The sequence below is a fragment of the Sturnus vulgaris genome, chromosome 24 (genome assembly GCF_052056855.1).
Source record: "Sturnus vulgaris isolate bStuVul1 chromosome 24, bStuVul1.hap1, whole genome shotgun sequence".
Classification (NCBI taxonomy): Eukaryota; Metazoa; Chordata; class Aves; order Passeriformes; family Sturnidae; genus Sturnus; species Sturnus vulgaris.
This window is the reverse complement of record NC_142266.1, coordinates 4,800,568-4,826,899: the sequence shown is the minus strand read 5'-3', so window position 1 is coordinate 4,826,899 and position 26,332 is coordinate 4,800,568. Positions and strand designations below refer to the sequence as shown.

General features: G+C 62.0%; 1 protein-coding gene across 2 annotated transcripts in view; it reads right to left on the bottom strand.

The window, feature by feature from the left end:
- Positions 1-894: 894 nt before the first annotated feature.
- The window catches only part of DLGAP3 (DLG associated protein 3), a 26,261-nt gene continuing 823 nt past the window's right edge, over positions 895-26,332 (bottom strand). The window contains exons 2-12 of one of the 2 annotated variants that reach the window (XM_014892909.2): positions 11,795-11,877; positions 8,068-9,151; positions 6,948-7,150; positions 6,394-6,508; positions 6,056-6,290; positions 5,221-5,561; positions 5,027-5,112; positions 3,935-4,359; positions 3,604-3,695; positions 3,260-3,403; positions 895-2,870 (exon numbers count right to left, since the gene is read on the bottom strand). In XM_014892909.2, the coding sequence (XP_014748395.1) occupies positions 2,652-2,870; positions 3,260-3,403; positions 3,604-3,695; positions 3,935-4,359; positions 5,027-5,112; positions 5,221-5,561; positions 6,056-6,290; positions 6,394-6,508; positions 6,948-7,150; positions 8,068-9,096 (2,889 nt within the window). In that variant the 5' untranslated portion in view covers positions 9,097-9,151; positions 11,795-11,877 and the 3' untranslated portion in view covers positions 895-2,651. Of the gene's footprint in view, positions 2,871-3,259; positions 3,404-3,603; positions 3,696-3,934; positions 4,360-5,026; positions 5,113-5,220; positions 5,562-6,055; positions 6,291-6,393; positions 6,509-6,947; positions 7,151-8,067; positions 9,152-11,794; positions 16,755-26,332 lie in introns of those variants that run through there. The other variant, XM_088178464.1, reaches the window with a different exon arrangement.

Sequence of the window (26,332 nt, the reverse complement as noted above, 5' to 3'; positions counted from 1 at the left end):
ACACGGGGGGAATCATGGGGGATATGGAGGGGACACGGAGGGACACGGGGGGGGGGAACATTGGGGGTGAACGAGGGGGAATCATGGGGGACACGGGAGGGGACACCGGCTGGAGACACGGGGAGACACGGGGGGGAATCATGGGGGACACGGAGGGCACGAGAGGGAATCGCTGGGAGGGACACGAGGGAGACTCATTGGGGGGGATAACATGGGGGAGTCATGGGGGACACGGGGAGACACGAGGGGAAATCATTTTGGAGACACTGGGGGGGGAAAGATTGGGGGACACGGAGGGGCACGAGGAGGAGTGATGGGGGACATGTGGGGGGATCCCGAGGGGGAGTCATTGGGGAGACGGGGGGAGATGCACGGGGAGCATGGAGGGGAGTCCTGCGGGGGACAAGGGGGTGTCACGGGGGGAGCCACGGGGAGACACCCATAGGGCGAGACCCCTGGGGAGAGTCGGGGTGTCACCCACCGGGAGACACAGGGAGAGTCACAGGAGGGGTCCCAGGGGAGAACCCAGGGACGATTCAGGGAGAGACACGCACCACTCACAGGGGGTGTCTTGGCAGGGAGAACCAGGGGAGACGTCATGCGGGAGTCACGAGGAGTGTCACAGAGAGACACCCACGAGGGTGTCAGAGCGAGTGTCACGGTGGGAGACTCATGTGAGGAGTCACAGGGGGAGTCACGGGGAGAGATCCATAGAGAGACACCCACAGGAGGAGATCCATGGGGAGACAGAGGCAGAGACCCCACTGGAAGAGACCCGTGGGAGATCTCCATGGGGAGACCTCCCAAAGCCCCTCTCCCACCCCACGGTCACCGATTTCCCACACCACAGACATGCATTTCCCACCCCACCGACACAAAAGGATGGGAGACAGGTGAAAGGCGAGCCCGGTGCCGGCCATGTCCCCGCAGGGAAGTGGCCGCTGGCCCGGAGTAACCAAAGTCATCTTTATTAATTGCGGCGGTTCGTTACAATAAAAAGGGAGCCACGTGTCACGGTCACTGCACGGCGCTGGCCGGGGCGGGGGCCAGGGGCCCTTCCCAGGCACATCCCTAAATCCGGGGTGCAGGGGGAGTGGGGTGGGGAAGGGCTTTGGGTGGCTGAGTGGGTGCTGCCGTCACGGAGGTGTTTAGCACCGACGGACCCCTAGGAGCGTCAGAGGCGTCCCCCAGCTGCCTCTGACCCCACCGCCCTGCCTGAGGGCCTGGGCGAGGTTTGGCCCCAGATTTCGGGAGCTACCTGGCACCCACTGGCCCTGCCCTGGGGGGTGGCTGGTGATGCTGCGTGGGGCTGCTGGCGTGGCAGAGTGAGGGACGGGGGTGGGGTCATCCCCGCTGTGCCACCAAAAGGGACACTGAGGGGGGCAGGATGCTTGGAGAACGGGATTAAGGACAGGGATGAGGCAGATGCAGCCTCCTGCCCCTCCACACTGCTCTGCCCTGGAGGGGACTCTCTACCCTGATCCTGGCTCTGTGCACAGTGATGGGGGAGCTGGCAACAGCCACATCCCAGGGTGTCCCTTGGCCCTGAGAGGCGTCAGGTACTGACAGCCCTATCCTGGGGTGTCCCATCCCGCAGGGGTCCGGGAGCTCAGGGGAAGGGGTGACCCCCTGAGGGGGTCTCTAGCTCCACACTCAAGGGGCAGCTGCTGGCCATGTCCACACTCCCATCCCACCCACTGGTGCCAAGCCCAGGTGTGGTCCTTGTCACTGCAGGTGGGAACAGGCTCACTGGGGAAGCATCTCCCACCTGCAGCAAGGCACGGGGGCGACTATTGCCTGTCCCTGGCTAGTGCCACATTGCAGAGGTGCTCCAGGACTCCAGGCTGGCAGGAGGGAAGGACGGACAGATGAGGGATGGACTGAGGGGAAGGAGGGCTGAGAGGGAAGGGGAGAAGCGCGTGGCGATGCTCCGTGCGAGGGAAGCGGGGCGGCTCGCCGTGACCGGAGGCTTCTGCTGCTCTGGCCCGTCCCACCAGGCAGGACACAGCGCTGGTCACGTGTAGTTTCTGGTTTATTCCTTGGGTTATATTTATATATGTATATAGGGGAGGGAGCCCTGGGTCCCCGCGGCACCTGAGCCGCAGGTGGGGAGAGCAGCGAGGGGACTCCTTTGTCCCCACCACGTCCCAAAGCCTCGTGCCGGCAGGGCAGGGCTGGGGGGCTGTGGCTGGGCTGGGGGCTGGGGGCCCGTCCCCGCCACACACCAGGGGATTGCACTGAGTACAGAGAGGCGGGGGGGCCTGCCTGCAGCCCCCTCCCCTCCAGCCCGGCGGGGCCGGCTGCTGAAGGTCACCTCTCTTTGGGTTGGGTTGCAGGGACAGGTGTGCAGAAGGGCTAGGGAGTGGGAAAGGGACAGAAAGCTGGGACACAGCCCCAGGGAGGGCAGAGGGAGGGAGAGCCCCGGACCCCAGGAGAGGCTGGCAGGGGCATGCGGGCTGGGGAGGGGGGCAAGGGGACGGGGCAGAACCGGGCTTTGCGTTCACCCGCCGTCGGATCCACGAAAGGGCGAAGATAGAAAAGAGAGAAGCTGTGAGTGGGGTCAAGAGCTGCCCCAGGGTGTCCCCGCGGCCCCCCATCACAGTGAGCTACGGCCGCGCCGTCCAGTCCGGGTAGAAAAGCGGAGGCTGCGGTCACAGCCGGGTCTGCGCCTCGGGGATGTAGATCTCGATGCTGTCCGCGCTCTCAGTAGCCGAGCTCTGGCGGAAGGAGGCGGCTCGCTTGGCTGCCAGGAGCCGCTTGCGGGCCTCCTGCCGCTGCCGGTCCACCGAGTCCAGGGAGCGCTCCTTCACCGGGTGCACCTTGGAGCGCGGCGGCTTCTTTGGTATCGGGGGAGGCACCTTCTTCTCCTCCTGAACACACAACAGGGGTTTCAGGCTGGGACCTCCCGGGAATGGGCATCCCAGCGGGCTCGCCACAGCCTCTGCTGTGGGCGCTGAAGCCAAAGCCATGGTGAGAGGCTCCACAGATCGACCCTCCCACAGGTTGCAAGGCAGGGCTGCACATCCCTGTATCCATCCCGTGACAGGACCCTGCCCGGCCCTTTGCAGGCAGCTGGGATACATCAGTGGGAGAACAGCCCTTCTCTAGGCTCACTTTTTCACACCTCTGTTTTTCAAGGGTTTGCTAAAAGCAGTCACCAGTGAGAGCCCAGCAGTGGCTTGGGTGCAGATGTGCTTGGGGATGAGGAGGGAGGGAGAGATGACAGGTTCAAGTGCCAGTGGCAGAGCCCTGCCCTTACCTTGGGCTCCATGATCTTCCACCCATTGGCCTTGAGCTGCTGGAGCTCCCCAAACTTCATGCTGACATCCTCAATGGAGAGCTGCAGGAGGTCCCAGAAGCCAGCCAGGTCTTGGAAAGTGGGCACAGGGAATGCGTTGGGATCCTGTGGGGGACAGAGGGACAGTGTCATCCTCGTTCATCAGTGGGACATTGGCTCTGCTGGCCATGGGGCCACCCCACCCCCCTGTGCTGGTGGCTCTATGTCCAGCTCTCCTCCACGGTGGTCCATAGTCACTGGCTGAGAGTATGAGACACTCCCCCTCCCCACCACAGCTGTCCCCCGGCACGGCTGCCCACACTCACCATGTTCTGCTGGCAGAGGCGGTAGAACTGCTGCACCTTCTGGGACATGAGGAGCTGGGCACTGCCCACCGCGCTCCGGATCTTCTCCAGGACTGGGGGGAAGAGCAGACAGTCAGCAGCAGCTCAGAGCCCTCCAACACATCGTGTCTCTTCTCTCTTTCATATCCCTCTAGCCCTAGAGGGCTTCCCGGTGTTTCTTGCCCTCACTTAACCTCTTCAGCTTTGGCAGCGAAGATGCTCCAAGGTGGGAGCACTGCAGGACAATGACTGTGCCCCCCACTCTGCAGGATCCCCAGCCCCTCTCTTCGCTGCCACACCCCACCCGACTCACTCTCCTCGGGCAGGTCATAGTCCTCCGCCTCCCTCTCCATCTGCTGGCACCAGCCCTCCATCTTCTCCACCTCTGCCTGCAGCAGTTTGATGAACCACTCCCCGTCGCGGTGGCACGGGGAGGCGCGGCCGGAGTCAGGGAGGCTGCGGGAGCCCCTCTCGATCCAGGCATCCCGCCGGGGCACCTCCACCGTGTCGTACTGCAGCTGGTAATCCTCGCGGTACGCCCACTGCCCCTGCGTGTGCACCGTCTTGTACACGGCGTACTGCCGGCCCGACTCGGGCTCCGAGGAGTGCCGCTGGAAGGGCCTCCCGAACTGCAGGGCTTTGTCCTCGGTGGCCACGGCCAGGCCGGTGAAGCCCTCGAGCTCCAGGTCCGCCTGCACGCCCGCTGTCACGCTGTTGGAGCGCTTGAAGCGCGCTCGCCTGCGGAGACAGGGAGAGCTGGGGACGCTGGCGGCCAGCAGGGATTGTCCTGTCCCCCCGCCAGGTACCGCAGTGGCAGGGCCAGGGTGAGGGATGCCCACAGGTAAGATGGGGCTGGGGATGCCGGGATGGATCCCGGAGCATTCAGGGCCACAAGGATAACCCTGAGCAGCTGCGATCTGCCAGTCCCTCATCTCCTCTGCTCTCAGCCTGTTTCCATGGCTACCAGCACTGGACCGAGGATGGAGAGGAGCGTGCACCAGGCTGCATGGGCACAATGCCGGAGCTCCCCTCCCGCAGGCCATGCAGGTTCTGGCACACCTGGCATTCCCATCCCAGCCAAAATGTCATAGTTAGCTGCAAAAATGCCCAAGGGTTCATCTGCACCCGGCATGGGCTCAAAGCTAAGGGCTGAGCCCAGCAGAGGAGACCCAGCACAGGGCAGGAATAGGGCAGCCCATTCCCTGGGCAGCAGCGAGGACAAAGGAAAGGCCAAATCCTGCCCCAGGTGGGGGCAGATAGCCTGGGATGGGGATGGTGCTGAGCTCTGGAGTTTCAGCCAGAGGGGAGAGGGAAAAGATGCTGTGGGTGGTGGTGGTGAAGCCCCTGGGAACCCAATGCCTCTCTGTAGTGGCTGTGACAAGTCTCAGCCCAGTCCATGTGGTACCTTTTGTCCTCCTCCACCTGCACCCCGATGGAGTGGAACTCCCTCTGGCTCCGGCTCTCCGTATCCGAGTCAGAGACGGCCTCAACCTGCCGAGGGGCAGAGGGAGAGCGCTGGAGGGCAGCCCCAAAAGGCAGCGTGGTGGCTCAGCATGGCCCACACCACTCGAGCAGCCCACAGGGAGGAGCGGAGCCCACCTGGACGCCGATGGAGGGACGCCACTTCCTCTGCCGAGCCAAGCTCCGCAGCTCCTCCCGGCCTGGGATGGCCTTGATGATGAGCGTGGAGGGCTTGGGAGCAGCACGGGGCTGGACTGGGGGCAGGTCGAGGGCCACCGCCGTCACCTTGGAGCTCTCCAGGCTCTCGGCCGAGTTGCAGCGGGCCGCAGCATCTTTGGACCAGGCGGGGCTGCGGGTGACCTCGCTGGGCAGGTAGCTCTCGTGGGTGGACTCGGTGCTGCTCTGCGCCGTGACAGAGATGAGAGGTTTGGCTTTGGTTCCTGGAGGGATGGGAGGTGGAGCTTTTCTGTAACTGAAGGCTGTTGTGGGAGAGGCGCAGGATGAAAAGGCACGTGAAAACACAGACACTTGTTCATTTCCCGCCACGAACAGGGGCCCCGGGGAATGCTGCCCATCTCCTCCCACAGCACGGGGACCATGGGGGACCCCACAGGGTTTGCCCCTAAGCTGGGTTAGATACGGGCTGGAATTCAGAGGGCCTGTTGGACCAGGTTTTGGGATTGGAAAAAAACCCAAACCCACACTGGTCACATTGCTGCAGCACCCAGCAGGGGCAGAGATGGGGACGGAAGTGGAGGGAAGGAGGGGATGGCAAATGGGTGCTGGGGACACAGAACAGCCCCCTGACTGAGACTGGGAGACAAGCAGGATGCTCACACCCTGTCCTGGGTACTATAGGGGTCGAGGGCCAGGAGGAGGGCAGCAGCAGCCCTCGGCAGGTGCCTAGGTGAGCAGGCAGGGAGGTGTGGGGTTCCCTCACCCGGCCAAGCCCTCGTCACCCCCCAGGACTCACAAGTGCTGGGCTTCAGGATGCTGCTGGTGATGGGTGGCCCAGGAGGGGCCGACATGGAGAAGAGTGAGAGACAGTCATCGTCCTGGGAGCAGCCTGCCTGGATGGCCCTCAGGTAGCTGTGGCTCCGCATACGGAAACAGCCGGGCAGGTCCAGAGCCTCCACGGCCTGCGACTCCACCTCGCCAAAAACCGACTCACAAACGGCCTCAAACTGGTGGTTGAGCTCGTCATTGATCTGGGGAGAGCAGTGAGTGAGGCTGAGCCAGGGCAAGGGATGCTCAGAGCAATATCCACCACATCCCTGCCCCAGCCCGTGAAACCTGTGCCATGGAACGTACCTGGCCGGTGGTGAAGGAACGCCCGTAGCTCTGTCCCCGCGGGAGCATTCGTGGTGGCGTGCAGCAGCTGGGACAGTTACAGATATATGAATCAGAATAGTGCCTACTTGCAAACCTAATGAGAGACAGTGGGAATAGAAGGGATCGCACCAAAAGCAACACATTCCAGCAGAGCATTCGGAAATGCAGCCACAGCGATTCTCCCGCCGGCCACTGCTGCTGTCCCCACTCCTCACTGCCCCCAAAACTGTCACCCACTGCGACTGGAGCACATCTCAGTCACCTCCCTTTGAACATGCCTCTTCTCCCCATGGTCTGCATGTGGCTGCAACAGCAGGTCCCCCCCAGAAAGCCCAGCATAGCCATGTCCCCCCCAGTGCCCTGACACAGAGCAGGGACAGGGCTCGGTGCTGCTGCGCTGAATAGTGAAGCTGTGAGCAGGGACGATGCTGTGAGTGGGGACAGTGCTGTGAGCAGGGACATGCCACTTGTCCTCCCAGGAAGCCCTGGCTCATGGCCCTGCTGGGACAGGGCTGGGAGGCAGCAGCCCTTACTTGGTCCTGGCCTGGTCGGCGCTGGAGGAGCGGCGGTAGCTGTCTCGCCGCGTGGCCGCCCTGGGCAGCACTTTGGAGCTGATGTCCGAGTCGGCGCTGTCCTCGTCACCCATGGCCTTGATGTAGCTGCCACTGCGCATCCGCCGGCACGGGATCTCCCCGTCCTTGCCCGCCGGGTACCCGCTCCACTCGTCCTGCGGCACCTGGAGCAGGAGGCAAGCGTGGGAGGATGTGGTGGCCAGGGTCTCACAGGTGGGATGCAGAGCCGAGCCACATGCCAGCCCAAGCCCAGCCCAAACCCAGCACGTATGTCCGGCTCCCCTGTCCTCCCCATGCACCCCAGAGCTGCAGGGACAGACCCTCGGGGCTCTGACCCCTTTGGAAAGCCCCAAAATCCAGGAGAGCAGATCCCTCCTGACCGCCACAGCTCCCCATTCCCACAATGCGGGGCGGTGCAGCAGCTCCCACCTCACGGCCCCCCTGGCGGGAGCGTCTGGGCCAAATCCCACCCATGCCAGCACAGCACCCGCCTGACGTATCGGGCACCAGCCCCGCCACGTGCTGCTGACGCCAGCACCACGGGGTCCTTATAGGCCACTGGCAGGGGGATGGTGTCCCCTGGGGCCCATGGCCAGGGTGGTGGGGCCAGCACCCTGCCCTGATGCCCCTCTGCTGGCGGAGATGGGACCCAGCCACCCCCACCCCTGGCCAGCACAACAGCATTGCTGCTCCCTGTCTCCTTCCCCCAGGAAAGGGAGAGAAGAGTTAATTAGCTTTTAATTGGAAGGGGGGTGACCTAGAAGGGAGCCCAGTGATGAGGCAGGCAGTGCCACACAGCCAGGCACACAGGCAGGATAAAAGCAGTGAGAAGGGAGCAGGCACAGGGCTGCTAGTGGCCCTCAGCTGATAAAGCTGCTCTGACCCCAAATCCAGCAAAGAGCAAGAGGCAGCAGATGAGCTTCGAGGGGACAGCGGGGACCAGCACAGGACCATGGGAATGGAGCACAGGTGCTGGGGACACGGAGCAGAGCTGGAGCATCCCCACAGGCATGGGGTTGCAGCCCTGGCTCGCCCCACAGCACAGTCAGCCCCAGTCCCCTCACCCTGCCCAGCCCCTCACCTGCAGGTACTGGTACGCTCGGTCTTTGGCCTTTGCTTCCTGAAGCATCAAGGTCTTCTCGGAGCCGCCGGCGCTGGGATAGGCTTCACGGGCCTGGCTGACGGTCATGGTGTGCCAGGCACTCCTCTTGAGCGTCTGGCCATCCAGAGACATGGACATGCCGGCACAGGCCAGGCATTTTCCTTCCCCGCCGCCCTTTAGACTCTTCAAGGTCAAGTCTCTGAAGGCACTTTCGGGAGCGTCCACGCAGTACTGGGTGCCCTGGTCGGTGGCGTGCCGGCCGGACACCATGTAGCTGCTGTCGCTGTCCAGGTTGTCGTCGGAGCTCCACCAGCCCAACATCTTGGACCGGTGCCGGGAGTCCACCTTACGGTCCTTGCTCTTGCTGCGCTTGCCGTGGCGGGACTGGTGGTGGTGGTGGTGGTGGTGATGGTGGTGGTGGTGGTGGTAGCCGTCCCCGCGGCCGTCCATCTTGGCGCCGTTGTAGTCCCGCTTGGCCGGCGCCTCCAGGGAGTGGGACTTGGCGAAGAGCTTCTGGACGGAGTGGACGAGGTGGCGGATGCGGCTGGGGCTCTCGCTGCGGGGCTCGGCGCCGCCGGCCCGGGGGTACTGCAGCGTGTGGAAGCCGTCGTGGTGCAGCGGCAGCTGCTTCTCGAACTGGTCCAGCAGCGTGGGGGGCAGGCGGTTGATCTTGCTGGCAGGGTGGGCGGTCGCCATGCATTCGTCGCAGGAGTCGTAGGGCTGCTGCTGCGCGTGATGCATCCTCGGGAAGGTGCTGCTGGCGCTGGAGGAGGGCGGCTCGCTCAGGGGCCCGCCCGGGCACTCGCTGGCCGCGCCGGGGCTCCGCGCTGGGCAGTAGGGATGCTCCAGGGAACACGGCTCGCTGGGGCTGAGCAGGTACGGCGGCCGGCCCTCGGGGCCGTGCGGGATGTAGTCAGCAGGATGCTCGCAGTCCTCTGGGATGCAGCGGCAGCGGTGGCCGGAGGAGGGCTGTGTCTGGCTACGCTCCCCATGGTAGCCCTTCATCATTTCAGCACCCACCCCATAGCTTCGGCATCTTGCAGGGATGCCCCTGCGGGCTCATCTGTGGGGACAAGGACAGGCACAGTGTCAAGATCACCTCTGCACCCCCACCACCAACAGAACATTGGGGCTACCTCACAGGAACCAGCTGAGAAGTCTGGGAAGCTTCCAGCCAAGATTCAGCCCTGTGAAGAGCCAGAATCCTGGCTTTCCACGTGGTGACAGGAACACAGTGCCCCAGCCAGGCACCTGGGGTTACCCCCAGCTCAGATGCTCGGAGGGGGCAGTAGGAAGGAGAAGGTGCTGCCAGCAGCGATGCAGGCAGCAGGGCCTGCAGACGGTGAGGGAGGACACACTGCCATCAGCAGATCCTTGTTTTCTTCTCCAACACCAAATATTATGAAGTGTTTCTCCATTAGAAAGCAGCTCTGGCTGAGTTTTTCAGCCGTTGCCTTTCACAGCGCCGCTAATGAGCTGCCGCGGGGCGCGGGGGAGCCTCACTCTGATGTCTCCATCCAGCCCCACACGGAGCTGTGGATGGAGACCCACGATCCAGGGCTCTCCTGCCCTGCAAGCCCCCTGGATGGGGAGCCAGGAGCAGAGGTGGCTGTGCTGTGTGAGGGGCAGTGCCAGGCCAAAGCAGGAGGACGGACGGCGTCGAGCCAGGCTGAGCCTGTGCCAGCCGACAGAGCCGCCTGTACCCGTGGAAGTTTGTGTGCCTTACAGCCCCTCAAAGGCTCTGTCTTTGGTTTGACTGTAAATGAGGAAATTACTTATTCTCCAGAGTATCTCAGCTAATTAACAGGCATCGTTAACGCTTTTGTCATATTTGTGCAGGGTGCTGCGGGCAGAACGTCTCCCAGACTGGCTGCAGGGAAAGGTGACCGTGGGACGTTCTCTGTGGCACGTGGGGATTCGACCACGGAGACTGGAAAGGAGGGACACTGGGAGGGCCAGGGCTGTGTGGGAGAGGGTTGTGCCCCCGAGCAGCCCTGGAGGAGAGAGCAGCTAGGGGTACCCAAGGGGTGTGGGGGCAGGCAGTGATGGTGTTTTGGTTCTGAACAGCAGACAGGGCCCTGGGAACATATCTGCCCTAAGTCACCACCACCTTCCTTCCCAGCTTCGAGACTGGATGGCTCCATCCCGCACCGCTCTCCATCCTCAGATCCCGCTCCTGCTCTAACAAAGCTCCCTAATTGCTGAGCGGAAGGTGCAGCTGGTACAGAAGATGCTTCTCCCCTCCCGAGAGAGTTGTTGCGAGGAGCAGGAGCAGCAGCGTGGGTTGGAGCTGCCTCCCTACCCTGGGATCAAGCAGCAGGATGGAAGGACGGACAGACAGACAGGCTCCCAGCCCAGCTCTGCCTCCGCGGGCTGAGCTATCATCTCCTGCTCGGGGAGGGAGGCTCTCATCTGATCCAAATATTGCTGCCGCGGCGGCAAGAAAGAGTCAAAATATCTGCGGAGCCCGTCAGCACGAGCCCGCCGGGCTTTTGTGCGCTGCAGGTGCAGGAATTCAACAAAGCCGGAACCGCAGGCGAGGCAGCGCCGCAGCTCCCCCGCACCTGTGGAGCGCTGGCAGCGGGTGGGGACGTGTCGTGGTGGAGGATCCATGTCCAGGCTCAAGGCGACACAGGCGTCTACCCCTGCCCAGGGACCAGCCTGGCTCCCTAAGGGCAACCTCGGGATGGAGAAGGGGCCGGGAGGGACCCTGTGGGGCTCAGCACAGGCAGCACAGCTCAGGGTCTCCCTTCCCATGTGGCAGCAGGAATGGCCACGTGCAGAGGATGGGAGAGGCCAGGGAGCCCACTCCTCTCCCCTGTCCCAGGAGGGCAGTGTGGGCAGGCTGGCACAGGGGACTGGGGCAGCTAGCCAGAGCGTGGCTCATGGGCAGATGGCCGAGAGCTGGAGCTGTGTCCCTCCAAAGGCCAATCCACTGAGCAGCCCTTGGGATGGTGGGATTTGTGCCACCAAAGCACAGATTTAAGTCAGGGGGAAAAACTCAGCCCAGCTGAATTTTGTGCCATTTAACACCAGGGTAATTACCACCAGTGGGAACCTACCGCCCACACAATTATGTGCTAGGATAAACTGGAAGAGCATAATTACCATTACAAATAACTCACTCCTTGCCTTTATTGCATCCAGCGCCTGGAGAAACTCCCACCAGTGGCTCCCCACCACCACCTCCCTCTGATGTCTCTCCCCATTGAGAGGGTCAGCACAAGAAGGAGTGGGGCTTGTAGTCCCTGATGCTCCAGGCCATCCTGAAATTCAGCCTCTTGCCTAATTTCCCACAGGACCACTTGGCAGAGGCAGTTCCACTTCCCAGCAGCCGCCCCATGAGATCCCTGCCTTGGAGGCAGCGCCGTGCCAAGGCCCAGGGCTACAGGGATTCGGGGCAGACCCGCCAGGAGCCTGAGCTTCCTTGGGACCCCATAGCAGCCAGGATCCTCCCATCTTTACTCCAGCTCCAGGAACACCAGCGGGGAAGTGAGAGGACATCAAAACCCCACCACAGTGTCTGGGTCTGGCAAACCACCCTGACACAGGGCAGGACTGGCTTTTCCAGCACTGCCAGGTCTAACCCCAAGAGCTGGGGTTGATGGCCCTGTACTCAGGGGGTCCTGGCCCCTGCCCTTCTCCAGCAGCCCCACCACGGGCAGCCCGTGCCGGGGTCCCAGTGAAGCCTCTTGGTGGCACTCACCGCCCAGCGCTCAGGGGGATGCTGTCCTCATGGCCCCGCCAGCAGCAGCTCCTCCACGCTGGGAATCCCTGGGGCAGCAGGCTCTGGGGGAGGAACAGGAGGGGGGTGAAGCCAGAGCAAGGATGTTCCTCCCCAAAACCAGCCCGAGCCACCTCTCTGTGTATTTTTTATCAGCCCAGCCTTCCATCCTCCCCTGAGGCCACGCTACACCAGCGCAGCAACAGGGACAGCTCCTCGCAGCCACGGCCCCGTGTTTCACCCAGTTTAGCCCCAAAACCATCCCCAGTCCCATCCTGTTATGCAATTCCCTGCCAGCGGGTGCTGGATCCAGCCCAGCGGCCACCTCGCCATCGACTTTCATTTGCTCCGGATCCGGCCACTTGCTCCACAAAGCCTCCTCCTGCCACCCCGGCTTCCCAGCGTCACCAAAGGGACTTTTTTCCAGCTTCCAGCTCGGGCCGTTCTGCTCTGCAAATTAATGCGAGGTTCTGCCAGCTTCGGTCCTGCTGGGGACCTTTATGGCTTGGGATGAAAGCGGGAGAGAACAAACACCCAGCGTGAGCGCCCGGCACCGCGCGCGAGCTGGAGCCGGGGAAAAAAATAAAATAAAGTGTTTTTCCCACTTAGGGGCTGAACAAATTTGATCTACGGTCGTCGGAAGAAAATAAATATGGAATACCGCCAGGTCGTTTCCACCGTGCTTTTAATCTATTTACTCTTTCCCTGCTCATTGTAAGCGAGAAGGATTGTGGAAAGCAAACATTTTATTTTATTACTAATTGCTCTGTTATTTTATGAGGCTGAATTAGTAAAATTTACTCAGCCTGGAGGAAAGAAAAGAGGGGCTTAGTAAGAGATCACCTAATTTAGCACAGAAAGGGGAAAGGGAAAGGGGAAATATGAAGAAAGGGAAAGGGAATAGGAAAGGTAAGGGGGAAAAGGAGAGGAAAAGGAAGGAGAAAAGGGGGAGGGGAGAAAAGGAAAAGAGGAAAAGGGAAAGAGGAAAACAGTATGAGCAGGATGCAAAGATCACAGAAAATACACTGGCTGCAATCAGGAAATCAAAACCAATTACTGTTAATAAAAGAAAACAGAGCAGCTGCAGGCAAGCACTGCCTGCAGAGGGCTTTGAGGGGCAGGATCCAACCGGGCACCGCTGGAAAAAAGGGATGAAGCAAGATTTTTAAAAAGTCATGAAAGATGAACACAAGCTGAGGAATTGCAAATGTGAGTGGAGCAGGAAATGTTTACCGAGGCTGCTGAGAAGGCCACAGAAGCCAGCACAGCTGGCTGGGACTCCAACAGGGCTGGGGGGCTCTGGCATCCAAAAAAATCTGGGGGACCACGGCACCCCAACATATCTGGGGGGCTCTGGGGGCATCTCCTCTGGCTCAGCCCTGCCTTGACACATCCCTTCCCGTCGAGCATGGCCAGGCACCAACCCCAAATCCACGGTGCCCCGGGGCTCCAACCCAGCACAGCCGCCCTATTCCACACGCCGGGAGGATGAGGACAGGCCGTTCGACGGGCTGGGCACGTTATTAAGCACATGATTAATTTTGGCACCAGCCCCAGCTGCCTGACAGCTCCTTCTCCAGGGCTGGAAGAGCGAGCGCGAGAGGTGCTGCCTCTGCTGATGCAGCGGTTGGTGGGATGAAAAATCCTGCAATGCAGCACTGCTTCTTAATGAGCCATTTGTCTTTGAGTCTTCTTCACTCATTACCATGCCGGGAGAGGGATGGGAGTTGCCCCACGTCCCCATCTGAGCAATTACTCCTGGAGCAGAGCGAGGAAATACGGCCACGACGCGCCCAGCTGCCAGGGATCCCGGCACGGCCGCCAGCGCTGGGACTCCCCGCCACAACACCACCGACTCTGGCTGCTGCCACCACAGGGGGGACAGGAACCCCCTCCCTGCACAGCACACACAGCCCAGGACACCCACCCTGGCCCCAGACTTGATTCTCTGGGGGCAAGAGCCGTGCTGCTGTGCTGGGTGTGCAAAGGAGCTGGAGCATCCTGGAGCTGCCAAGGCAAAGCCAGTGGAGAAGGGAGCCTGGCACTCCATCCCAAACCAGATCTTGGTGGAAGAACCACATCTTCAAAAGACCTTTAGGATGGGGAACACCCAGGCCAAGCAGCCAGATCCCAAGAAGCCGTCTGAGAAGGAAAGAGGTGGCACGGGGAATGGGCCATGGCAGCATCCCTGTGTAGGTGCAGGCAGAGGAAGGGCTGGCAGGAGTGAGAAGCCAGAAACCCCATTGCACAGGCACCTCCATTCCCCTCAGCCCCACAGCAATGCTCATCCTGCCCACAGGAGCCAGAACATGGCATGTGGGGCATCGACTGCCAGAGGAACACAGCCAACCGAGTTAGGAAACCACCGTGGAGGGACCCCCAGGCCAGGCAGGGCTCCAGGGACCCCAGCCCGTGCCAGCTGGCTCAAGGATTGTGGGCACTGAGCCGCACGGATGAGCACCCATCACCGGTGATGCCCGTGGACAGCTCCCTTCCCATGGACACACTCGACATCTGCCCACACTGCCCGGGGCCAGTGGCAGCCAGAACGCTCCTCCAGTGCCCTCCAGGGGCATGCAGGTGACACCGGGAAGCCCAGGGATGGAGAGACCACAGCCTGATGTTCACCTGCAGTGAAGGGAAGGGACAAGCAGGGACATCCCCCTGCGCTGTACCCACCCTGGGGGCTCTGCCCACAATCCCACGGGCACTCCAGCCACCAGCAGTGCCCCAGATGGGTGGGGGGTTCCAGCATCCCCCAAGAGTTGGATCTGCTTGTGCCAGAGTCACTGGGGGCCATGGCAGCCCCCTCAGGACCTGAAGCTGTGCCAGGGACCCCAGCTGGCAGCAGTGCTGGATGAACCTCATTTCCCCATCACCCCCATTTTTCTATCCCACCCACATGGAGCCACCAGCTAGGCCACACTGCCGAGGCTTAAAAAGCCACTTACTCCCCGGCCATGCTGTGTAATGACTTAAGCCAGGGATCACTCCAAAGCCTCTTTGGTGAGCTTGGGGCAGCAAAGCCTCAGCACTGAACGTGGCAGCAGTGACAGCTCTGGCCATCTCCTGCCCATTCCCTCCAAACCCCTGGGCAGGCTGACCCTTCCATCCCCAGCTTCACTCCCACTGAGCCCCCAGCAGGCTGGCACTGCCACCCCTGCTCTGCTCCTGCCAGGTGCTTGCTGAGCCAGGGCTCTCACCTGTCAGCAGCGTTGCTCCTCATCCTCCTTTCCCCGGCACGCGGCACTCTCCACTCCAACCCCAAATCACACCAATCCCAACCGGTTCCCTTCCCAGCACCATCCCCTCCCCCGGGGCCGCAGGGGCCGGAGTTTCCAGGAACAGCGAGGAAGCAGAGTCCTTGTCCCTGTGCCAGCAGGGATGCTCCGGGCCATCACATCCCATTCCCAGGCTGCATCCCCTGGGGCCGGGGCTGGGATGAGCACAGCGAACCCGAGGCATGGCACAGCCCAGCTCGCCAGCAGAGGACCCAAACTGCCGCTTTAATGGATGGGCTTAATTTGCAAAGCTGATGAAAACCTAAATATTTAAATACATAATTCTGCACAATGCTCTTAGCTCTTAGCACGGGGATAGAGCAAGGGGAGGGGGGACATGGCTGGTGAGTGAGGACATGGTAGGCATGGGGGGTGCTCTGGTGGGACCACCTGGATCACCTGGGCCAAGAACACCTCCATCACAATTTGGGGACCATGCACACCCTTGTCCCTGAAGCCAGCAGCACCCACAGAATAGGTTCCATGGGGTGCTCTGCTGTTGGCACTGCAGACCTGCTCCACCACCAGAAGCATTCCAGAGAGAAATGTGGGGAAAAGGGAGCGTGGTCCAAGCCAGGAAGCTGTGAAGGGCAGAGGGATGAGCTCCCATGGAGATTACACCACTGATATTCCTGCTACAACAGCTTAGAGATAAAAGAGATTTGCAGGATTTACCAGCAATACAAATTGAATATTTAATTTTAGATGCAGGGGAGGAGCGGGGGCTCATCCCAGGGGTGCACGGAGGTGTGCAGGTGGTGGGCCCGGAGAAGTGTTTCCAGCTCTTGGGGGAAAACTGGTGTCAGGGCATGAGCCAGAAGGGTTGGGCATTGTCATGGCAGTGGGGCTGGGCATCCTCTGCCCAACCTGCCCCTCTTCCCACCAGCCGCTCACCGGCTGCCAACTGCACGGCACAGCCTCTGCCAGCACGTGGGATCTCCTGTGGGATCATCCTCGGATGAACCACGTGTGTGGGCCCAGCATCAGAGATGCTCTGGGGGTGCTCAGGAGGGGTCCTGACCCCACACGCTGTCCCTGGGCTAGCCCAGAGCCAGTGCACGGCTGCTTCACTGTGCTCCCCTCTGCCCTGACCAGGATGCACCCAACGAGGCTGCGCCTGGGTGAGGATGTCCCTGGATGGGGCCGTTTGCCACCCAGGGCATGGACTTTGCTGGGAATGGGGCTGGAGGCAGCAGGGAGGGAAACTGATCTCAGCATCCTGTGGGATGGGGTGGAGAAACCCCCAAGGGGATCCAGGCACCCTCTACAACACCAGAGCAGGGACAGAGAACAGGCAGCAACAGCCCCCTGCCAGCTGTGAGAGCGGGGCTGCTGGCTGGCCCCAAAGCCAGCATGGGGTCCCCGTGGTGTCACCGAGCCAGGTGCCCGTCCTGGCTCACCACTCCAGGGCTGGTGTGCCGTGCTGGCGCGGGTGCCACTGCAGGGCGGGCTGGGGGAGGACGGCAGAAGATGAATGAGGGAGTCGGGAGGCTAATGGCATTGTCTGGAAAGTAGGTCGTGTGCTGAGCAAAAAGATATTTATATCAAAGCTCGTTCCCCCGCAGAAGCTCCCGAGTCGGGTACAGGCAGCACCACGAGCCCATGGCCGCTGCTCCACACCCCCGTGACACCCGTGACACCCTCATGGCACTCCACACCCCCACGGCACCCCCTGCCCCACCCCATGCCCAGCCCTGCCACCCTGGGCACCCGCCAGCCCCAGGGCTGCCCTGCTCAGGGGTGGTAGTGCCAGAGGTGAAGTCATCCTGATGGAATGGAAGCCATGGCAGTTTTGCTGGCCTGGTTGCAGGCGCTGGGCACTGAATGGCTCCAGGTTATTTTTATTTTAATGCAACCTTTGCCAAGGTGTGATACTGCCCTGGACACTCCCCAGATGGGCACAGTCAGCCCAGGATGGCCATGGCCGGTCCTGCCCAGCCCAGGCTCAGTCCAGCTGCACCACCCTGGCCTCTCCCAGCACCCAGTTCTGCCCATGCTCCTCACATCCTGCATCACCCCTGACCTGAGCCTGGGCCAGGTCTCAGCCTTGTTGCAAAGCTCAGTCACCTCCTTTCCCACTGAGAAGAGACCTGTGTTCCAGCATCCCTCTCTCACACCTCCAGCCTTCCCAGAAAAGACAAGAAATCATCCCAGAGAGCCCAGATGTGTCTTTGCCCCCTCTGGCCATGCTGCCCCAGCTGTGGACATGACAGCAAGCAGCCATGGGGCCATCCAGCCCTGCTCTCCTGTGCCCATTCCCATCCCACACCTGGCAGCCTGCGATCCAGCACGGGAGCAGGTTCATTTCCCATAATAGCTGTGTCGGCTGAATTTACAGCCTTGCTCCAAGTTATTAATAATAATGGCCTCACTCTTAAGTAGGGCTTTTCATCTGCCTCAGAGCCCTTTCCAGAGGACGTCTGCAGCATTATCACCATTTTATTCTCGTTTCAGTGGGCACAAGAGTGAGATGGAGAAGGGGCAGCTGATTTGTGGCGTGGGGCAGAGGGAGCCTGGCCACGGAACCCCCAGGGAGGCTGGAACGCCAAGGGCCTGTCGGGACGCAGCCACAGCACTGAGGCTCCTGCCAGCCGTGCCGTGCTGATTTACACCGGCAGCGAGCCCGGGCCCTGCCGCACGGATAAATCCACTTCAGGCAGCGGTAAACCAGCGTCACCACATCGGTAATCCGCAGCGCTCCCACCGCCGTGAGGAATCCAGGGGCAACGCACGTGTGCCGATAAATCCCGGACTTGTCTCGGCAGGGAGGTCCCTGGGGTGGAAATCCCCGGTGGAGCCGTGGCCAGAGGGTGGGTACGACCAGGCTGCCATGGGAGACGCCAGCAAGGGAGACCCTGGGGATGGATCCAGCACATGGAACTCGCAGCGGCCACGTGGGAGCGGGGACATCCCCGAAACGCCCCCCGCATGTCCCCCCGTGTGATGCCCACCCACCCCGGGCGGCTCCGGTGTCTCCCTGCCGTGCGCCGCAGCGGGGCTCGATGGGCAGATTTATTCCCCTGTAAGAGAGCTTTGATCTGAAGTTATTTTTTGTTTACTAGCAACAAGGTATTGTAAATACATCTTTGCTGATAATTATAGAGTCTGGGTGCACACCTTAATCTCCATAAAATATCAGATGCTACAATTTGCCTGATTTAATGAGATTGGAGGCTGATAAGCCGCTGAGGTAAGCTGTAAACTTGGGGGGGAGGAGGGAAATGATTGCAAATGTGCTAAACCGCCTTCGTCCTCCTCCCCCTCCTGCCGCTGCCACGTGCCCAGCCCGGGAGCGTGTGGCCAGCCCCGTAGCCCCCTGCCCAGCTCCCAGGGTGTGCCCGGGATGTGCCGCAACAGCTTCACGCAGGGATGGGCATTTAGGGCAAACGGAGCTTTTTATACAATTTACCTCATTAAAACTCCAAGAGCTGAGCGCGGCACCGGGCTATGGCCGGGGGCTCTGCCTCGGCACACTCTGTTCCCCGTGGCCCCCGTGCCTTGCCAGGGGGGAGGCGGCACAGCCAGCCCCAGTGCCAGGCCAGGTCCATGTGCCAGCCAAGGTGCAAGGACGGGGTCGCCAGGGGGCATGGGGGCACGGCTGGGCTGCACGGGCAGGTGTGTGCAGATGTGTCCATCTGTGTCCATACGTGTCCATGCGGGTCCAGGCGTGTCCAAGCACGCACAGCCCTGCCTGGCATCACCGGCCATGCCAAGGGCAAGCTGGGCTGAGGGGTCCGTGCCACAGGGGACTGCACACACAAGGCCACCCTCCTGCACGTGTACCTCCGCAGACTCGGGCGTCTGTGCAGTCCCGGGTGCCCGGGGTGGGGGTCCCCTCCCGCAGGGATGGGGGGGCCCTGCCTGGAAAGCAGGAGGCTCCTCCCGGTAACGAGCAGCCCCGTTTCCACAGCAACCTTAAAGGCCCACAGGTGCCGCCTCACCGGCGGACTGGCTGTGGCATTTCTGGCGGACACCCAGCCCATCCCCCTGCCCAGTGCCCTGGCCTCAAACATCAGAACCCCGTCCCCCAGTCCGCCTGGGCTCACCCACAGCCCCCTCCCTGCACTGAGACCCCCAAAGGGTGCAGACCCCCTACACCAAGAGAGACGAGACCCCCCCCCAAACCACCCCTGTGCCCACCCCGACGTCACGAGGAGCCGGTGGTGACCTACAAATGTCAGGCTGACAGGTTAATTACTTTCCCTCTTCCTCAGGCCGTTATCAGATGGAATCAGGCGTCACCTGAGACTGTTAATTGGGCTAATTATTCCAGTTTCAGATTTTAAATAATTAGTTACTGTTGACTCCAGCCTGACTTCCGTGATTTTCTAAAAAAAGTCAGATGGTTTCTGGATCCCAAAACCCAAGAGATGGGGTGGAGGGGCTGCAGCAGGGACCAAGCACACAAAGACCCCTGAGCTGGCCGGGCACACTGGGGACAGCGTGGCTCTCACCAGTGCCTTGTGCTCACACTGGAGCTGGCAGGAGAGGGACATCCTTTGCCTCAATGGCAACAGAGGAAAACCAGGAGAAGGAAGGGGGTATGGAAGCACAGGGTGAAGGGTAGGGGGTAGGAGAGAGCCCCTTCCTTCCTCCCTACCCCAGCATGGTGACAGGTGACAGTTGCCCCAGGCTGAGCCACAGGAACCCCCTAGCAGAGCCCAGATCCCAATGGGCACCTCATCCCTCCAGGTTTGACTCCCTAGGGCTGAAATCCCAGTTCGGGGTTTTCAGCAGCTGTGATTTTCCCACAGGGGTTCCCTGTGGACACTGGGCAGTGGGCACAAGGGCAGCACCTCTCCTGCAAACAGTGATGGTGGCCAAAACAACATCTGGTGCCCAAGGGCTCCCTGCAGGGACTACCTGTCACCTGCCCAGGGCATTGCACAGAGGGACACTCTGGGCAGAGGGACAAGCAGAACCAGCTCATCCCCAGGCTCATTCCCTCAGGAACACCACGCTTTCTCCCAGCCTCATCCCCGCTATTAATAGCCTTCACTAGCCTCCTCGGGAGCCATTTGCATATTTGATTGCAACTCCGGGGCGGGGCAGGGCCCTTCAATCAGCCGCTCCCGCAGTCTCATTTGCATGGGTTGACATTTTGTTCTGGGAGCAGTGACACCGGCACTGCGGTTGGGGACACGTTTCTGGGGGCCCGAGGTGAGCAGTGTCACCAGCCAGCAGCGCTGCCCCTGACACTTCACATCAGCCAGCCTGTGCCTACCCGGGAACACCAAGCAGGGCCGGCAGCCCCTCCCTGGCTGTCCCAAACCCGTCAGGGAGTGATGGAGCCTTGGTGGCCCGTGTCCCCACGTGCCCTGCCCTGCCCTGCTCCGCTCTCCAGCCCGACTCACAACACCCCGTCCCTGTCCGACCTGCCCGGCGGGACGATCAGAAGCGCCCGGTGGAGGGAAGGCTGTGCCCAGCCCGGCGGGCAGGGCGTGGGGTGACAAGCACACAGCTCTGGGTGGTTTCCCGTCCCACCAGCCCTGTCTGGAGCTGCCGCACATCAAAGGTCAGGGGCAGGGCGGGATGTCCCCAGGGAAGAGGGGGGTACCCCGAGCCCCAGCGCTCCCGTGGGCACCCCCGGGGGGAGCGAGGGTCGGGTTAGGGTTCGTTCGCCGGTTCGTTCTGCAGTTCGGACTCGCAGCTCGGGGCCGGACAAGGCGCGGGGGATCAGCACCGCGGACAGCGCCAGCGCCACCACGGCCAGCGCCACCACCGCCACCGAGGCCACCACCATGGCCACCGCTGTCACTATGGCCACCACTGCCATTGCCGTGGCACCACCGCCACCATGGCCACCACTACAAACTCCCACCACGATAAACTCCCACCACGAGCACCACTGTCACCACGGCCACCATTACCACTACTGCCACCATGGCCACCACACCGCCCAACACGTGCCACAGATGGCCATCCTATAGCCCCACCACCAGCCCCTGCCACAGCCCCAGGCCAGGGATGTGCCAGACAGCGGCAGGAGGAGCTGGGCAGCTCCAGGGCCCCGGGCAGGCGCAGCCGGGAGCAGTGTCCCAGGACGCCCTCGCTTTCCCCCGGCTCTTGGCATCACTTGGCAGGAAAAAACAAGCCAGGGTGAGGCGTGGGATCAAGCCTCAGGATGACAGGGATCGGGAGAGGGCTCTTCTGCTTCCCTCCCTCTTGCCTCAGTTTCCCCTCCAAGAAAACACACCCGGGATACAGGTTTGTGTCACGGAGAGGCAGGGTGGTGGGGGAAACCATGGAGAGGTACGGAGGGACCCAACTGCCACTGTGACTGTGCCAAGGAGCGAACTGAAGACAGGCAGGGCTCGAAGCACAGATGTCAGCACCGGCTGTGCAGCTCCCCGGCAGCGGGGCCGTCTGGCAGGCAGAGCTGGGGCTCCCCGGCTCCATCCACGGACCGACACACAGACACACAGACACACAGAGGGGACCCTGTCCCTCGCACACACAGAGGTGCAGCCCTGCCCTGCTCCCCACATCCCCAGTGAACAGTCCCCACTTAGCACACCCCCTCCCCCAATGCTCACGGCTCCCATCCCCCAGCCCCAGCACACACCCCCCTGCAGCACACACAGCCCCCAGCCCAAGCAGACTCCCCAGTGCACGCAGCCCCCAGCCCCGGTGCACCCCCGCAACACGCACAGCTCCCGGCCCAGCACACACAGCCCCCAGCCCAGCTCCGCAGGCAACGAGAGCAGAGACCTCAGGGCTGGGATCTCCCCATCCCGGTCGGGCGAGCTTCCCGGCTGTGCCGGGGCTCGTCTGAGCGAGGGCTGGCCGGGAGCCACAGGCTGCACACTGAGGCGAGAACGTGGCTGCCAGGGAGGAGGACTCGGCCATGAAAGGGTTAGGGCTGCGGGGCTCCCGCTCTGCCCCGGCCGGGGGGGCTCGCTCAATTGGCACAGCTGGCCACAAAGCCGGGGTCTCCCAGGACTGGGGTTCTGCAAGGCATGGAGCCTCCTGCACGAAGCCAGGCCCTCTCCCCTCCCACCCACCACCCCACTCACCCGCCGCCGCTGCTAAGCCATGAAGTTGCCGGCCTGGGCTCGGCAGGAGTCGGAGGATGGCCGCGGCACAGCGGCTGGATTCCCTCTGATCCTGCAAATTCCCTGCGGGCTGCCCATGCCGCGGCCAGGCCGCGCAGCGAGGCCGGAGGCGTCCCCGGGGTCACGGCCACCCACGGCAGCGCAGCGGCGGCGGCCACGCTCCGGGTTGCCGACACCGGCACCGGCACCTTGCAGCCGGCGAGAGGCGGTGGCGGAGCCGTCGCCCCCGCGCGCTGGGGACACACCCACGCGCGCTCCCCGGCGCGCTCGGCCACCCCCGCGCACCAACACGCACCCCCGGGAAGGGGCTGCCCACGCCGGCAGCGCCGCACGCCCACGCACCGCCCCGCACGCCCAGACGGACATGCAGCCCCGCACGCCGGCTGATGGACGGACACACGGCCCCGCGCGGCCAGATGGACACACGGCCCCACACACGGATGGATGGACGGATGGATGGATGGATGGATGGATGGATGGATGGATGGATGGATGGACGGACACCCGGTCCCGCACACACAGGTGGGCACTCAGCAGCTCTGCATCACTGCACCTGGACGAATCCATGGCCACGTGCACCTGGCTGCTCCCACTCACAGCGTCACACGCACCCCATACCCACACACTCCTCTGCACCCCACACAGGCACCTGAGTGCAGCTCTCGCCCCCAGCCAGCTCCCCACACACACCTGATGTAGGGGAACCATGTGGTTCCCCTACCGGTGGGGCTGCCCCCAGTGTGCCCCCACCCAGAGAGGGCCCAGGGGAGCCTGAGGCAGATGGGTGACACAAAACATGAAATCTGAGGCTATCCCTCAGCTCAGCTGCACAGATGGCACTGACCTGGGGTGCATAAACCACCGCAGGGTCTCACCCCAACACCACGTCTGGGGACACCAACCATAACAGGGACAGCCACTTCCAAGGCTTAGTGTTTCCCCAGTACAAACCAGTTCACCATACCCAAACAAGTGTCCAGTACCTGCTGTGCCACCACAGTGCCTGCATCCCTTTGGGAAGATGAGAGGTTCCCCAGGAATGGGAAATCAGCAGGTCCTGTCACAACGGGACTCCATACCTTCAGCTTTTGTAGTCCTCTCACTCCAACACAGCACCCCCACAGGCCCACAGACAGGCTGTTCTCCCCCTTACCTCTGCCCACCAAAAACTTCAGCTAATTCCCAGCCCAAACAACTCCTGATCCTCCTGCAGAAGAAGGCCAGGCAGGCAACGAGGGCCCATCACCACCTGCTGCCCAGAGCCGCCGATTTAGGGCCAACCAGACTCCTGGTGAAACACCGAGCGCTGGCAACCACGCTGCAAACATCTGCTCTTCCAACGGCATCGTGATTCACAGGCTATTAATTGGGGCATGGCAGCTCTGGGAACTGTTTGCATCCCCTGGCTTTGCTCAGAGCCACAACTCGCTGCCGACAAGGTCTAGGTGCTGGAGATAGAGCCAAAGCTGGCAATGCACTGGCCGCAGTGGAGCTGCACCAGGACCGGCCGCGGGGCACCGTGCCCAGCTCCCACACCAGCTGCACGGACACCCGGGGGTGATGCAGAATGCAGAACCCACCCCAGGAAAGCAGCAGCAGTGGTGCCCAGTGCTTGGCAGGAGCAGCCAGAGCCACAGTGCCCGCCGGAGCCAGCTGGCAGCGGGCAGGCTGCCTCTCTGACAGGGTGGGTTGGCGGGTGCCGGGGATGCTCTTCAAGTTACTGTCACCAAACATCAGCGTGTTTCCATAGAGTCTCCCAGCTGCCAAGCCACTCACTCCCAGGGGTACTGACTTCAAGGGGAGCCACAGAGCAGACCCTGTTCAGGCAGCACCAAACAAAGGCTGTGAGGGACCTCCAACAAGAGCCAAGAGGAATCTGAATTCAGAAGCTGATTAGAAACCATGTCATGACTTCTTCCTGCTCCAGCATTTTGGGGAGGAGTGAGCTGGGGGGCGACGTGGAAAATCTAATTAAGATTGAGGGCAGGTTGCAGAGGCACTGACACAGGCACTGCAGGAGCACAGCTGCTTGTGGGAGGGGGACACCGGGTGCTGCAGCACCCCTGGCCCCCTAGAAATGGAGAAGGTACAAATTAATTCTCCTTAATCCGATGGGCAATTGCTCTGCTGCCATGTGCTGGAGCAGCTAATAGAGAGCAACCCGGCTGCCCCACAGCTCAGCTTTTGGACCCATGGCAGCCAGACCCTCTCTGTCCCCCTTTCAGTGACGCTGTACAGCCCTGGGAATGAGCTGCTAAGAAGGACAAGGGCGAGCAGAAGGAGCTCAGTCCTGCCTGGTTTGGAGGAGGCGAGTACTGAGCTGTCTGCCCTGTCCATGGCTCTCCAGGTGCCCCCCCCCCCCCCCCCCCGCTGCTGCTCGTAGAGGGACGAGGCATCACAGGACCATTGAGATGGCCACGATCTGAAGGCCACTTTGTCAGAGCAGGCTTTACACCTGGTTCTTGGGCATGGCAAAGCCCAGAGGCCAGGCTGAGGGGACACTACACAGGGTCTGCAGCACCAGGCACCCCTCTCCACATCCCTCTCCCTCTGCCCTCCGCAGCACCTGCCGTGCCCTGTGCCACTTGCATCACAGAGATGTCGTCCCCACTGCGAGGAGCTGCCACCCCATGGCCGGGGTGTCCCCCGGGACACGTCCAGCCGCAGCCCCCGGCCCCCGCCCGCCCTGCGAGTCCCCCGCTGCTGGCACGTCTCGCCTGCTATTCTTAGCTCTCCAGCGCTGCGCTCTCCCGGCAATGGCACCGTATATTACTATTATTGCTGGCTGCCAACGTCTTGAAGCAGGCAGCCAGGATCGTGATGGGGCTTCCACACCCCTGGTGACCTGTCATTCGGTCCTTGCTGGGCTCTGGTCTTCAACAGGCTATTTCAGGAAATTTAATTTGATGGCCAGAAGGAGCACAAGCCACACATTCAGCCCCTGCGCTGGACCCAGGCTCCTCCTGTTTCTGCTCAGTTCCAGATTTTAGCTTTGCCCATGTTGGCAATAAGGGCCAAGAGTCACCTTTGGCTCCAGATCCAAATTTCTGGCTGGGTGGGATCCAGGGTTTCGGCTCAGCTTGTTGGAGAGATGCGAGCGTCTGCAAAACCTGGATCTGGAGCCCCAGCCCCCACCGCAGCAGCACCACCTGGGCACGAGACCCCAGCACGGGGCCTGATCATAACCTCGAGGGTGGGCAGAGCTGGGGAGACCCACACCAGCACAGCCACCCACGCAGGCTCTGTGTCCTACAGGTCCTGGCACAGCTCTGCCTCTGAGCTACTGATGGGGAGACTAAAGGAAAGGTCCCCCCCAAGCACCCACAGCCTGGGCTTCCCAACACCCTCCACTCCTCCCGTGTTTTGCCCCAGCTGCTGGGAGCCAGGCCCAGCAGGAGGACTGAGAGGGCTGGGGGCCGCTCCTCCAAGCCCACGTGGCACAAGCCTTAGCACCCAGGAGGAAGATTTGGGCACCAAGCTCAGCACCATCTCACCCAGGCTTGGAGGGGGGACACCACGGTTTTGTCACCCCTTTCCTTGGAGCAAGATGCCTGGAGCTGGTCCTGGTGCCCTGGCTCAGTGGGGTAACAACACCCAGGGCAGCCCCAAACTTGGCTCACACCAACACCTCCCCACATCAGTGCTCCCAACACCCCCAGAGACAAAAGGGGCCCCTCCAGGCTCGGATGTTCCACAGTCACTTTGATGGCTATTTTTGCATTCCCAGCCCTGCCAGCACTGTAATAATGCTTGAAAGGGCTGACATGCTCCTTCCAGCCATGCCCATCTCCCAGTGGCCTTCCCCCTGCTCCATCTCCACTTAGAGAGAGTCCTCAAGGGCTGGGAGCCATGGATGCGTTCGGGGGGGTCAGTGGGAGCATGGGGATGAGAAACCTAGAAAGATCAAAAATTACATCCATTTCCTAAAAGAGAACCTGCACTGCCAGATCCTGCTCCGATTTACACCAAGGAAGGCTGCCTGCTCCCAGCCTGGATTCCCACAGGATAACCAAAACCCACCAGCAGGGCTCTGTCCCCTCTTCCTGGCCAGGGGACAGGCAGGGATCGGCTGTGGGCAGCGCAGAACTGGACCCCGCGAGGGTGGTGACATGCGGGGCTGGATGTCACAGGATGGAGAGAAACCAGCGGTCCCAGCGCCAACTTGCTCTGCAGGTTTGGCACAG